Below are 15,768 nucleotides of genomic sequence, written 5' to 3'. Positions count from 1 at the left end.
GATCCCTGTCTCCTGTACAGTGTCATGAACCTCTGTCCATAGTTCATCAGGCACTGTGTCTATCAGATCTAGTCCCTTAAATCTATTTCTCACTTCCACTGTATAATCGTTAGGGATTTGATTTAGGTCATACCTGAATGGTCTAGTGGTTTTCCCTATTTTCTTCAATTTAAGTCTGAATTTCGCAATAAGGAGTTCAAGATCTGAGCCACAGTCCGCTCTTTGTCAGTTTTTGCTGACTGTATAGAGCTTCTCCATTTTTGGCTTCAAAGAATATAATCAATTTGATTTTGGTGTTGACCATCTGGTGATGTCCATGTGTAGAGTCTTCTCTTGTGTTGTTGGAAGAGGATGTTTGCTATGACCAGTGTGTTCTCTTGGCAAAACTCTTAACATTAGTTGACTGTATATGCTGGGGTTTGTTTCTGGGCCGTTGATTTTGTTCCTTTGATCAATGTTTCCAATTTTATGCTGGTACCACTCTATTTTGATTACAGTAGCTTTATAATGTAGCTTAAAATCAGAAAGTATGATGCTTCTTGCTTTGTTCTTTCTCAGTATTGCTTTGGCTATTTGGGGCTTTTTGTGATTCCATATAAATTCAGGATTTTTTCCCTAATTCTGTTTAAAATGTCTTCAGAATCTTCATAGGAATTGGATTGAACCTATAGGTGGCTTTGGTTGCATTGACATTTAAAAAATATTAATTCTTCCAATCCATTTATCTGTGCCTTCTTTGATCCCTTTCACCAGTGTCTTAAAGGTTTCAGTGTAGATCTTTCACATCCTTGATTAAATCATTTCTAAGTTTTAAATTCTTCTTGATATAATGATCAATGGGATTTTCTTTTTAAGATTATTTCCTGCTAAGGTATAGAAACTAAGATAATGATAATTTATATGATTTTTTATATTTTTTATTGACGTTTAGTTACTTTACAGTATTGTGTTAGTTTCTGCTGTATAGCAAAGTGAATCAGCTATATGTATGAATACATTCCCTCTTTTTGGGATTTCCTTCCCATTTAGGTCACCACAGAGCATTGAGTAGGCTTCCCTGAGCTTTACAGGTTCTCATTAGTTATCTATTTTATACATAGGGATACTCTCTGCCAGTTCATCCCACCCCACCTTTGTGTACTTTCCCCACTTGGTGTCCATACATTTGTTCTCTGCATCTGTGTCTGTTTCTGTTTTGCAATTAAGATCATCTACCATTTTTCTATATTCTACATATGTATATTAATATATATTTGCTCTCTTTTTCTGACTTGTTTTAATCTGTATGACAATCTCTAGGTCTAGCCACATCCCTGTAAGTCACCCAATTTCATTCCTTTTATGGCTGAGTAGTTTTCCGTGTTGGAGAAGGCAATGGCAACCCACTCCAGTGTTCTTGCCTGGAGAATCCCAGGGATGGGGAAGCCTGGTGGGCTGCCGTCTATGGGGTCGCACAGAGTCGGACATGACTGAAGCAGCTTAGCAGCTTAGCAGTGTTCCGTTATACCTATATGTAACATTTTCTTTATCCATTCATCTGTTCATGGACATTTAGGTTTCTTTCATGTCCTGCCTATTATGAAGACTGCTGCAATGAACATTGGGTTGCATGTGTTTTTTGGAATGATGGTTTTCTCTGAGTATATGCAATGGGATTGCTGGGTCATATGATAGGTCTATATTTAGCTTTTTAAAGGAAACTCCATATTGTTTTTCATAGTGGCTATACCAATTTCCATTCTCACCAACAATGTAAGGGGGTTCTCTTTTCTCCACACTCTATCCAGAATTTGTTTGTAGATTTTCTGATGATGGCCATCATGACTGGTATGAGGTGATACCTCATTGTAGGTTTGATTTGCATTTCTCTAATAATTAGTGATATTGAGCACCTCTTCATGTGTTATTTGGCCATCTGTGTGTCTTTTTTGGAGAAATGTTTCTTTAGGTCTTCCACTCTTTTTTTTTTTTTTTGGTAATTGAGCTGCGTGCTGTTTATATGTTTTAGAGGTTAATTCTTTTGTCGGTTACTTCATTTGCAAATATTTCCTCCCATTCTTAGGGTTATCTTTTCATCTTTTTTTATGGTTTCTTTTGCTCTGCAAAAGCTTTTACATTTAATTAGGTCCCACTTGTTTATTTCTGTTTTTATTTTCATTACTCCATGCTGCTGCTGCTGCTAAGTCACTTAAGTCATGTCCGACCCTGTGCAACCCCATAGACGGCAGCCCACCAGGCTCCCCCATCCCTGGGGTTCTCCAGGCAAGAACACTGGAGTGGGTTGCCATTTCCTTCTCCAATGCATGAAAGTGAAAAGTGAAAGTGAAGTCGCTCAGTTGTGTCCAACCTTCAGCTACCCCATGGACTGCAGCCTCCCAGGCTCCTCTGTCCTTGGGATTTTCAGGCAACAGTACTGGAGTGGGGTGCCATTGCCTTCTCCACGAGGTGGGTCAAAAAAGATCTTGCTGCAGTTTATGTCAAAGAATGTTTTGCCTGTGTTTTCCACTAACGGTTATGACATTGGTGGTTCAGTGGTAGAATTCTCACCTACCTGTGTTTACTGCTAAGAGTTTTATAGTGTCTGACCTTATATTCAGGTCTTTAATCCATTTTGAGTTTATTTTGTGTATCATATTAAGGAGTGTTCTAATAGAAACTCTACTGAATTTTTAATGTTAATTTTACATCCTACAACTTTACTGAATTTGTTGATGAGATCTAACAGTTTTTTGGTGGCATATATATGATTTTTTATGTATTAAATACCAAATCATATCAACTGCAAATAGAAATTTTACTTCTTCCTTTCCAGTTCTGGTACTTTAGATTTTTCTTGCTGGTTTCTCTGACTAGGAATTCTAGTACTTTGTAAAGTAGGAGAGGTGGGAATGGGCACTTGATTTGTTCCTGACCTTAGAGGAAGATTTCAACATTTCATCATTGCATATGATTTTAGCTGTGGACTTCTCATATATGACCTTTTTTCATTTAAGTATATTCCTTCTAAATCTAATTTATTAAGATATTTTATGAATGGATGTTGAATTTTGTCAAATGCTTAGTCTCTGTCTATTGAAATGATTATGTGATTTTTTTCTTTCATTCTATTAACATATTATTCACCAGAGACACATATTAACATGTCTTTTGTTACCCAAATATTATTTATCAGAGATATTTCTGTATTCACTTACATAACAAATCAACAGCCACAGGTGTTTCTGCAGAAATCCCCTGGTCAATAATGAGTTAATGTATGACATTGACTGATATGCAGATACTGAACTATTCTTGCTTCCCTGGGGTAAATTCCACTTGATCATGATGTATAATCCTTTTAGTGTACTGTTCAATTTAACTTTCTAATATTTTGTTGAGAATTTTTGCATCTGTGTTCACCAGTTTTATTGGCTTATAGTTTTCAAACTTTGCGGTGTCTTTCTTTATCTGATTTGCTATCAGCGTGATGTGGGCCTCAAAGAATGACTTTGGAAACCTTCTTTCTCTTCAGTTTTTTGAATAGTTTGAAAAGGATAAGCATTATCCATTAAATATTCAGTGTATGTAATTCATCTGTGTGTGAAACAATCTGGTTTACACTTTGGTTTGTTGCGAGTATTTTTTTTTTTTTTATTACTGATTAGTAGTAACTGAGGTATGTTCACATTTTGTATTTCTTCCTCATTCAGTCTTAGGAGATTGTACTTTTCTAGAAATTCCTCCATTTCTTCTTGGTTGTCCATTTTATTGGTGTATAATTATTCAGAATAATCTCTTATCCTGTGTAGTTCTGCAATATCAACTCTAACTTCTTTTCTGATTTTATTTGGATCCACTTTCATTTGTTCGTAATGAATCTGGTTAAAAGTTTATCAACTTTGTTCATCTTTTTAAGAACCAGCTCTTAATTTCTTTCTTGCTTGCTTTCTCTCCCCTTTTTTCTTCCATCTCTATTTCATTCATTTCTGCTCTGATCTTTCCTCCTACTAACTCTAGGTGTTTCTTTATAATTAATTTGGATATTAGGTTAGGGCTTTGGGGATTTTTGTTTCCTGATGTAGGCTTGTATTTCTATAAACCCCTCTGGGAACTGCTTTTCCTGCATTCCATAGATTCTGGATCTTTGTGTTTTTGCTTCTGTCTCCATGGGTTTCTCTTGTTTATTTCCTTTTTGATTTCTTCAGTGACTCATTTTGTTGTTCAGTACCACATTGTTTAGCCTCCATGTTGGTGGTTTTTTTTTTTTTTATAGTTGATTTATAGTCTCATAGCATTGTGGTCAGAGAAGAGGCTTGGTATGATATCAGTCTTTTAAAATTTATTGAGACTTATTTTGTGGCCTAGCATGTGATCTGTTATGGAGTGTTCCATTTGCATTTGAAAACAATGTATATTTTGCTGCTTTTGAATAGGATGTTATATACATATATCTGTTAAGCTCATCTGATGTGTTAAGGCCTGTGTTTCCTTTTACATTTCCTGTATGGATGATCTGTCCATTGACGTACGTGGAGTGTTAAAGCCCCTGACATTACTGTCCTTACTGTCAATATCTTTCTTTATACTTGCTAATATTTTCTGTATTTATTTAAATGCTCCAGTTTGTGTGCATATATTTACAAGTGTTATTTATTCTTGTTGAATTGATCCCTTTATCATTATGTAATGTCCTTCTTTGTCTTAGACTTTTTTATCCCTTCACTTTCAGTCTGTGTGTGTAGTTAGATCTGGAGATAAGATAAGATACCTCTTATAGGCAGCATATGTTTACAGATTTTATTTTTGAATCTGTTCAGCCACTCTGTCTTTCCATTGGAACATTTAGTAGATTTACATTTAAAGTAAGTATTGATAGGTAGGTACTTACTGCCATTTTATTAAATTGTTTGGGGACTGTCCTTGTTTATTGTTTTCCTCTCTGCTTAAGATTTGATAACCATCTTAATGTTATATTTGGATTCATCTTGTGTGTATCTATTATAGATTTTTGGTTTGTTGTTATCATGAGGTTTATATACAGCAGCATATACTGGTGAATATTAAAGTTGATGTCTGAAGTTCGAACACACTCTGAAAACCCTGGAGATGAGCAATCTACCCAATTAAGTGTTTGTGGTAATGACCATAAAAATGCTCAACATATTTGGAAGAAGAGTGAGTAAATACAGGGAGAATTTTAACAAAGAGTTAGGAAACAGAAGAACCAAACAAAGCTGAAAAATATAGTAACTGAAATAAAAAATACACTAGCAGGAATCAACATTAGGTTGGTTAATACAGAGGAATGGATCATTAAACTGGAACACAGAATAGTGTAAATCACCCAAGTTGAATAGAAAAAGAAAAACAGAATTTAAAAGGAATGAAGAGTTCAGGAAACCTCTTGGAAAACATTAAGCATATTAATATTCACATTATTTGGGTCCCAGAAGGTGAAGAGTGACAGATAGGGGCAGAGAAATTAGAAGCAATTATAGCTAAAGACATTACTAACATGGGAAAGGAAACAGACATCCAAGTCCAGGAAGAACAGAATCCCGAAGAAGATCAATACAAAGAGTTCCACACCAAGGGACTTAAAGTTAAAATGGCAAAAATTAAAGATAGTGAGAGAATATTAAGGACAGTAAGTGAAAAGCAACTAGTTATGTATAAGGGAACTCCTCTAAGACTGTCAGACACTGCTGACCAGAAGGGAATGGCACAACATATGTGTGATGAAACATCACACAACATCACAACATGTGTGATGAAAGGAAAAAACCTGCAGCCAATAATACTCTATCCAGCAAGACTCTCATTCAGATTTGGAGAGAGAAGTTGTTTTCCAGAGAAGCAAAAGCTGAAAGAACTCAGTACTACTAAATTAGCTTCCTAAGAAATGTTAAAAGGGGGCTTCTCTAAGTGAAAAAGAAAAAACCACAACTAGAAATATGGAAATTACAAAAGGAAAAATCTCATTGGTCAAAATCTCATATAATGTCAAAAACATTAAACATGCAGGAAGGAGTGAAAATTCAGAGATCTTTCTTAATGTAGGCATTTGTTACTATGAACTTCATCTTAGAACCACTCTTGCTACATCCCATAAATTTTGGTATGTTGTGTCTCCATTTTCATTTGAAGATCATTTTTTTCCTCTTTGATTTCTTTGTTCATCCATTGGTTATTCAGGAAAGTCCTGATATTATCTTTGAAGTGTCTCTCTATAAGTCTTTTATTCTTCTAAAAATTGTTAAATGAACTTTAATTATTAGAATAGTTTTAATTTATATAAAATTGTGTAGTACAGAAAATTTCTAGAATCCAGTTTCTTATGAATATATACATTAGTATAGAACATTTTTTACCATTAATGAATCAATAATTATGACTCATTAACTAAAGACCACACTTCATTCATATTTCCTTAGTCTCTTTGGTTCATTATTAAGAACTGAGTTGACTTGTTAGAGTTCTTTATATATCCTAATTACAAAACTTTGGCAGACACCTGCTTTGCAAATGTCTTATCACTTGGCTTTTATTTTTTTAACATTTTTTTTTGAAGAGCAACAATATTTTGAATTTTATAATTATGGTTTTGTGTTCTATTTAAGAATTCTTTGCTAAACCTAAGGGGTCACTAAGATTTGCTCTTAGGTTTTCTTACAGAAGTTGCATAGCTTCATCTTTTGTGTTGAGTTTTGTGCATGATATAAGGGTCAAGGTTCATTATTGGAACATGTGCAGGAATATTTTGTTGAGATTATCCTTTCACTATTGAATTGCCATGGCATCTTTGTTGAAAATCAGTTGCCTAGATGTGTGTGGATGTATTATTACTGGGATCACTATTCTGTTCCACTCATCTGTATGTCTGTCTTCATGTTAATAATGCATTGTCCTGATTGTTACATCTTTATAATAAATCCATAAAGCATGTAATTTCTTTTAGTTACTGCTGACATCAGTATTGGCTTTTCTCTCCCTTTATTTGTAACTCCTTTGTATGTTGTTACAGGCAGCATACAGTTGAGTTTTCCTATTGTTGTAACTCAGTCTGACAATCTCTGACACTAATTAGGAGGCTTAGATCATTACATTTAATATGATTATTAATAATGGTTGTGTTTAACTCTATTAATTTTTATATTTTTCATTCACATACATTATTCTTTCTTCCTCTTGTTTTTCTTTTTGAATATTTTTAATGATTTCATTTTATCTTACTGGCTTATTATCTCCACTTTTTTGTGTATATCTCCACTTATCAGATACACCTTTAACTTAGCGCTATCTAACTTCAAGTAACATAGCATTTTATGAATAAATAAAGAACCTTTCAGCAGTATACTTCTCTCTTCCCCTTTCTGTTGTTGTTGTCATACATTGTACTTATATACACATTCTACATAGTTACTTTTTTGCTTTGAAGAGTTAATGAACTTTCTAAATTAAAGAAAAAAAAAAACCTTTGTATTATAGTACACATAAAATTTACCCTAATTTTTTAGTGTAGAATTCAGTAGTGTTACATATCAAACTGCAAAACTCCTTGTTTATCTTGCAAAAACTGAAAACCTATGTCCATTAAAAAATAATTCCCCATCCCCTTCTCCATGACCCCTGGCAACCACAATTCTACTTTCTATCTCTATTATTTTGACTACTCTAGGTACCTAATGTAAGTGAAATACACTATTTGCCTTTTTGTTACTGGCTTATATCACTTAGCATAATGTCCTCACGGTTCATCCACGTTGTAGCATGTTATCAGAATGTATTCCTTTTGAATAATATTCCATTGGATATATGTAACAAGTTTCATTTATACATTTATTTAAATAAAGCAACTTGGGTTGCTTCCACCTTTTGGCTATTGTGAATAATGCTGATATAAACTTGGGTGTACAGATATCTCTTAAAGATTCTGCTTTCAGTTATTTTGGATATTCACCTAAATGTGGGAATTGCTGGATCATATAATTCTTTTAATTTCTTGAGGAACCACTGTACTATTTTTCCATAGTGGCTGCACTGTTTTACATCCCTACCAACAGTCACAAGAGTTCCTTCAATGTCCTTGCCAATTTTTTGTGTTTTTTTTTTTCTATAGTGATCATCCTAGCCTAATGTTTATTAAATGGCATCTCATTGTGGTTTTGATTTGTATCTCCCTAAATGTTAGTGATGTTGACCACATTTTCATGTGCTCATTAGCCATTTGTAAATCTTTTCTGGAGAATTGTCTATTCAAGTTCTTTACCCATTTATTATTATTTTTTTTTTTTACTTTTCCCATCCACATTTTATATATTAAAAAAATAAGTTATATAATTACAGTATAGACTGGGATACACAGGTTTGGGAACAAACACAACTGATGATTTATAAGCAAACAGTTGGAGAGTGAAGAAATATGTGGTTATCCATTAAATTTCAGTATGTTTTGGGCATCAGTTGATACGTTTTACAGAGTTAACATGGCAAATTAGTTAAATAATGGTCAACTGAAAGAGCTTCTAGTACATTGCTGTTCAATAGAACTTTCTATGGTGATGGACAGGTTCTGTATCTGCATTGCCCAATACAGTAGCCATTATCCACATGTAGCTGTTGAGCACTTGAAATGTGCCTTTCATGAGACTGTGGATACCCATTTATTAAGTGATAGTGTTTTTGTTATTGTGGAGGAGTTATTTCTGTATTTTCAATATTAACAGATATATGATCTTCAAATATTTTCTGTAGGGGCCTTTTTACTCTGTTGATTGTTTCCTTTGAGGTAATCCAATTTCTCTTCTTTAACTTCTGTTTGCCTGTTCTTTTCATTTCATATCCAAGAATTCACAACCAAATCCAGTGTCATGAGCAGTTCACCTACATTTTCTTCTAATAGTTTACAGTTTTAGGGTATACATTTAGGTCTTGATCAAATTTGAGTTAATTTTTGTATATTATATGAAATAGGGATACAGTTTCATTCTTGCTCATGGAGATATCTAGTTGTCCAGTTCAATTTGTTGAAGAGGCCATATTTTCCTAGTGAATAGATTTGGCATCTTTGTTGAACATAATTAGACTTTATATGCAAGGGTTTATTTTAGGGCTCTGTATACATCCATATTACACTACTTTGATTACCATAGATTTGTAATAAAATTTGAAATCCAGAAATATGAGACTTTCAACTGTTGTTATTCATTGATTGACTATTTGTGTTCCCTTGAGATTCCATATAAATATTAGCGTGACCTGTCTCTCTAAAAATGCCATTGGAGTTTTGATAAAGATCATACTGAATCTGTAGATCTCTTGGAGTAGTATTAATATCTTAATAATAGTAAGCCTTCCAATCTTTGACCACAGAATATCCTTCCATTTTTTTGCCTTTAACTATTTTTATCAGTTTTTTTTTAATGTATTTATTTTAATTGGAGGCTAATTACTTTACAATTTTTTTTTTTTTTTACTTTACAATATTGTGGTGGTTTTTTCCATAATTCACATGAATCAGCCATGGGTGTACATGTGTTCCCCATCCTGAACCTCCCTCCCCATCCCATCCCTCAGGGTCATCCCAGTTCTTTGAAGTTTTCAGTGTAAAACTGTTGCACTTCTTGGTTACTTTTATTCCTAAGTTAGTAGTTGTTATTCAGTTGCTAAGTTGTGTCTGACTCTTTGCGATCCCATGATAGCACATCAAGCTCCTGTTTCCTTCACTGTCTCTTGGAGTTTGCTCAGATTCATGTCCATTGAGTTGCTTGATGCCATCCAACCATCTCGTCCTCTGCTGCCCTGTTCTCTCTCTTCTGTCTTTTCCAGCATTGAGGTCTTTTCCAACGAGTTGGCTCTTCACACTAGGTGGCCGAAGTATTAGAGCTTCAGCAACAGCCATTCCAATGAACATTCAGGGTTGATTTCCTTTAGAATTGACTGGTTTGATTTCCCTGAAGTTCAGGGGGACTCTCAAGTCTTCTCCAGCACCACAATTCAAAACCATCAGTTCCTCATTGTTCAGCCTTCTTTATGGTTCAGCTCTCACATCTGTACATCATTACTGGAAAAAGCATAGTTTTGACTATATGGACCTTTGTCAACAAAATGATGCCTCTGCTGTTTAATGCCTCTGTCTAGATTTGTCATAGCTTTCCTTCCAAGGAGCATCTTTTAATTTCTTGGCTGCAGTCACTATCCATGAAGAATGCTGAGTGCCAAAGAACTGATGCTTTTGAACTGTGGTGCTGGAGAAGACTCTTGAGAGTCCCTTGGACTGCAGGGAGATCAAACCAGTCAATCCTAAAGGAAATCAACTCTGAATGTTCATTGGAAGGACTGATGCTGAAGCTCCAATACTTTGGCCACCTGATGCGAAAAGCTGACTCACTGGAAAAGACCCTGATGCTGGGAAAGACTGAAGGCAAAAGGAGAAGGGGACAACAGAGGATGAGATGGTTAGAAGGCATCACTGATTCAATAGACATGAATCTGAGCAAAGTCTAGGAGACTGCAAGACAGAGGAGCCTGGCATGCTGCAGTTGGACACCACTTGGCCACTGAACAAAGTAACTGTCCACAGTGATTTTGGAGCCCAAGAAAATAAAATCTATCACTGCTTCCACTTTTTCCTCTTCTATTTGCCATGAAGTGATGGAACCAGATGCTATGATCTTGGTTTTTTGAATGTTAAGTTTCAAACCAGCTTTTTAATTCTCCTCTTTCCCCCTCATCAAGAAGCTCTTTAGTTCCTCTTCATTTTCCACCATTTGAGTAGTATAATCTCCGTATCAGAGGTTGTTGATATTTCTCCCAGCAGTCTTGATTCTGGCTTGTGATTCATCCAGCCTGGCATTTTGTATGATGTACTTTGTGTAGAAGTTAAATCAGCAGGGTGACAATATACAGCCTTGATGTACTCCTTTCCTGATTTGGAACCAGTCAGTTGTTCCATGTCCAGTTCTAACTGTTGCTTCGTGACACACACATAGGTTTCTCAGGAGACAGGTAGGGTCTCTTGAATTTTCCAGTTCATTGTGGTCCACACAATCAGAGGCTTTTAGCATAGTCAATGAAACGGAAGTAGATGTTTTTCAGTACTTCACTCTTTTTGATGATATTGTATTTGTAATTTTTAAAATTTCTTTAAGAATGTTCATTAGTAGTATATAGAAACACAACTGATTTTTTTTTATGTGTTGATTTTATATTTTGCAACTTTGCCAAATTGATTTATACTGACAGTTTCCTTGTGGAACTTGTAGGGTTTTCTAATACATACAAGATAATGTCATCTGTGAAGAGAGAGAATCTTCCTTCTACTTTTTGATTTGCATGCCTTTTATTTTTATTCCCTAGCCGCTGTGACCAGAACCTGCAGAGTAGGTAAAAGTGAACATCCTTGTCCTGTCTGATCCTAAAGGGAAAGCTTTCAGTCTTTTACCATTGAGTCTGTTTTTAGCTGTGGGCTTGTCATATATTGCTTTTATCATGTTGAAGTAGAATCCTTTTCTTCCTTAATTGTTTTTAATCATGAAAGTGTGTTGAATCTTGCCACAGATCCCAAGGTGTCTCAGAGGTGGTATTAGCCTGCTGGTGGGCAGGGCCAGTGTCTGGCGGTGTGTGGGGGGATGGGGGGTGAGGGGGCAGGGGTCGCAGGAGGGGAGTATTGGTGGCTGGGCTGGTATCAGCCTGATGGTGGGTGGAGCTGGGTCCCAGGGTCTCTGTCTGCAAGGCCCTGGGGATCACAGAGCTAGTGCCTGTGCCCTCCTATGGGGCAGGGCTGTGTTCCAGGGTGGCTGAAGGCTCAGGGTCTTAAGGTAGCCTGCCTGCCAGTGATGGGTGGGGCTTTGTCCTGACCCAGCAATTTGCTTGGCCTGAGGCTTCCCAGTACTGGGGCTGACAGGCTGGTGGGTGGGGCCGTGTTCCAGTGCTAATAAACTAGAGGATGATTCTGAAGTGATGCTTCCCAGCATTGGTGTCCACATGATAGAGCAGGCTCCACAAATGGCTTCTGCCAATGCCTGTGTCCCAAGGATGAACTTCAGTTGCCTCCTGGGTGATCGGCAGGTAGGTCTGACTCTGCTCCTTTCAAAAATTATTGCCTCTTCCTAGGGTCCTGCAGCATGTGAGGTTTTACATGTGCCCTTTAGGAGGTGAGTGTCTATTTCCCACACCTGTGTCCCCTGAAAGTAAGCCCCACTGGTCTTCAAAGCCAAACATAGGGGCTTGTCTTCCCAGTACAAGACTGCCCAGGCCAGGGAGCCCAATGTGGGGCTTAGACCCATTGCTCAGAGAACCTGTGTAACTGTAATTATCCTCCTACTTGTGGGTTTCTATCTGGGGCTATGGGTCTTGACAATAGTGCACCTATGTTCCTTCTACATCTTGCTATGGTTCCTTTTTTATATCCTTAGTTTCTGTTAGATTCTGATCTTTCTCATTAATAGTTGTAATTTTGGTGTGCCTGTGAAAGGAGGTGAGCCCAGGATGTTTGTATTCTGCCATCTTGGCAGGAAAATCTTAGCTACTCTCAAGTTTTAAAATAAAAACTCTACTAACATTTACCACGTTACTATTTCTGATACTTAAGTGTGTATGTAGATTCAGATTTCCTTCTGGTATCATTTCCCTTTTGCATGAAAGATGTCCTTTAACATTTTTTCCAAGTACACGACCTTCCTATGCTTAATGATTTCTACTAACTTGTCTTTAAAGTTCACTGGTCCTTTTTCTCCATTATCCAAGTTGCTACAGAGCTCATCCAGTGGATTTTTACCACAATTGCAAACTTGGTCTTCCTTATCATAGGCAGTGGCTGAATTCTTTGCTCAGCTCTTTAAATCTCAGCTGTCTCTCATAGGTTCCTAGGAGTCATGTTATTTAGGTGTCTGCAAAGGATTTGAGGGATTTCCTACCTGCAAATTTCTACCATTGTGGCAGCACTGCTGTCCCTTCCTCAGCCCAGTATGACTGCTACTTTTTGCTCTGGGTTTATCCCTTGTGAACCATGAAATGAAAAATGCTTTCAGGAGCCAGTTAAATGTGGATGTCAACGAGTATGCTTTCAAGGATCATAACCACCTCGTTTCTGCTTACTACTGATGACATCTCTGCTTTCAAATCTAAGCTACTTTGGCATTGTTGGAATTAGAACCAAGTTGTTATTTTTTAAATGTTTTTTAAAATGGTAGAAGCGTGAGCATTGTTGAAACTTAAACCTAAGTTTTTATTGTTGATATAATTTTTCCATTAAAATACTGTAAAGAATACATAGGATTTTTTCCTTTTGCAGGATATAGCAAATGAAGAACACCAAAAAATCGAAGCATTAAAATCAGAAAACAAGAAGCTAGAAAAACAAAAAGGAGAATTAATGATAGGATTTAAGAAACAGTTAAAATTAATTGATGTTTTAAAAAGGCAGAAGGTGAGTTTATCTTAAACAAAGTTAAAATAAATCCTGGATATTATTTGGCTCTTTCTACTAAGACATTTAGTATTTCTCCTTCAGGTATAGTTTTTATTGCCATGCTTAGTCACAAAATGTTATCTATACATTGATGCAAGTAAATTAGAAACGTTTACTAGTTCTTTTTCCATACAGTATGGATACTCCCTAACTAAAGAAAATAATACCAAATATAAAAAATAACTATAATCTTAAAAAGGGATCAGTTTGCCTCTTGAAATCTTGGAGTGAAACTGATTCCAAACCACTTTTATTGTGGTCACCACACAGGTTTGCCTTGTGGTTAAGAGGATGTGAATTCATGTTTTTGCTACTGTCACCTTTTGCAAAGATTAGGTATTACAACATGGAATTGTTCTCTAAACAGGTTGGTGCAATACCACCAGTGGGCAGGGTTTTTAGTGGCTACTCACTGAATGAAATTACTATTTAAACCTGTTTACTGTAATTAGAATTATACATGCACTTTCACAAATTTCCTATTGTTCTGTGGTCTACTCTTAGACAATATTGATTTCTTTAAACACAGATGCATATTGAAGCTGCCAAGATGCTGTCTTTCACTGAAGAAGAATTTATGAAGGCACTTGAATGGGGAAATTAATAAGTGATCTACTTTTAAACCTCTAGTGTGTGGTGGATATACTCTTAAAGTAAATTTAGGTTTGGGGATATAAAATTGATACCTAATTATTAGCAATGTTTTATAAAATAAAGCAACAGAAATTGAACTTTCGATTCTTTTATCTTTTTTATGACCTTCTAGCCCCTTTCAGCTGCATATGCATAGAAAATATGTTCTAGAGACTTAGCTTTAGTTTGTAAACGATGTTTACCTGAGAGAAACTTTCTATGTTCTTATTGATAACTGCATTAGGTAATAAAGCACTCTGAAATTCCTCACTCTGTACTTTTCTCCTCTCATAATAGGAAGAGTCTTCCCCAGCCAAATCAAGGAAGTGAAGTTCCTAGACACAAACATAGACGTGGTATGAAGAGTTTAGTCTCCTGGGTTGTTTTGATAGGTACAGGGATCCATGTGTAACAGAAAAATCCAAACTTTTGGCCAACTCAATATATGGAGGGTGGTGTAGAATTCAGATCTTCAATTTTATCAGTACAAAAACAATAGTGATTGAAAGAAAACTTGCAGTTACAAGTATTAATTTTTATCAGAAAACAAATGTTTTCTTACAACTAATTGTTTATAAATGATACAGAAATGTTTTAGAAAATCCAGAGACACTGGAGGAGTCCTACTCACTGAACTCTAAAACAAAAGTCACAGTGACACCTAGTGGTAACGTACAGAAGAACCCAGGTTTTACCACACCTTGACGGTATCACTTCTCACAAATTTCACTCCTTTTCTGATATGCTTTTCTAAACTCTTCACCAAGCATATCAATATCATCCTCATTTTTGAATACTCCCTACAAGAAAAATATTTTGTGGGTTACTTTGAATGCCAGAATATTTCAATAAATATTCACAAGACTAAGAGATACAGACATGAAATTTATAAAGTTATTTCTAATATAATGAAATTAATTAGTAAAAAATTTTTTTCTGTAATTTTGACTTACTGTACATACATACTGAATATTCTCAGACTGACCTGATGTCCTGTTAGAACTCGTCATACGAATCTGGACTCTTCTGCTTTACTACTACAAGTACTACTGCTCAGATGGACTGAACGGGAATCCGTTTAATCCACACTGTACCCTCCTACCCTTGTTTTTGTTTTGAAACAGCCCTGCAGTATATGAGGGAAGAAATGAGCTTCACCAGATTTATGCATGGGACTGGCTCTTGCATCAGTTCTGTCTCTAGTCAGCTAACTTCGATCTTTCAGGAAAGAATCCAGGTGTAAAGTTAAGTCAGCTAATCTTAATCCCTTTAAAACAAAATTAAACTTAAATATTTACTTATCTAAAGAATCCAAAGACTAATTTAGGTCATTTGGAGCCACGAGGATCTAAAGGATAAAATCATTTTAGGTTATCAGGTTCTCCCATTTCCACAGTTATTTTGCTACACAAATATCTAAACCCTAAGACATGCTCAGAATTTATAGTTTATTTATCAATTCCATATGGCTTTTGTTATTAATATATCATTTTGTATTCATTCTAACCAATTAGACTATCAGGTCCTATGGACAGGTAATAATTTCTCATTTCTTTCTCCTTCCTTTTGCACTAAACAAAATATACACTTGATTCTTTTGACAGAATAAAGTATCAAATGGCATAATTTCTGTATCTGAAGGGTAGAATTATTATTTACTTTAGTTCATATGTTTATGTGGCCTC

The 15,768-nt window shown here is 35.7% G+C and overlaps 2 protein-coding genes across 11 annotated transcripts in view; one reads left to right on the top strand and one right to left on the bottom strand.

Moving 5' to 3' along the window:
- Nucleotides 1–14,181, top strand: part of TEX9 (testis expressed 9) — a 120,781-nt gene extending 106,600 nt beyond the window's left edge. For 6 of the 7 annotated variants that reach the window (XM_005211668.4, XM_059890395.1, XM_024997533.2 and 3 more), the window contains 2 exons: nt 13,274–13,408; nt 13,980–14,181. In XM_005211668.4, the coding sequence (XP_005211725.2) occupies nt 13,274–13,408; nt 13,980–14,054 (210 nt within the window). In that variant the 3' untranslated portion in view covers nt 14,055–14,181. Of the gene's footprint in view, nt 1–13,273; nt 13,409–13,979 lie in introns of those variants that run through there. The other variant, XM_059890394.1, reaches the window with a different exon arrangement.
- MNS1 (meiosis specific nuclear structural 1) overlaps nt 13,184–15,768 on the bottom strand; it is a 174,609-nt gene continuing 172,024 nt past the window's right edge. For 2 of the 4 annotated variants that reach the window (XM_005211696.5, XM_024997634.2), the window contains one exon: nt 14,604–14,883. In XM_005211696.5, coding sequence (XP_005211753.1) covers nt 14,794–14,883 — 90 coding nt within the window. In that variant the 3' untranslated portion in view covers nt 14,604–14,793. 4 annotated transcript variants of the gene reach the window in all.

Source organism: Bos taurus, chromosome 10, assembly GCF_002263795.3.
Source record: "Bos taurus isolate L1 Dominette 01449 registration number 42190680 breed Hereford chromosome 10, ARS-UCD2.0, whole genome shotgun sequence".
Taxonomy (NCBI): Eukaryota; Metazoa; Chordata; class Mammalia; order Artiodactyla; family Bovidae; genus Bos; species Bos taurus.
This window is presented reverse-complemented; position numbering and strand designations above follow the sequence as displayed.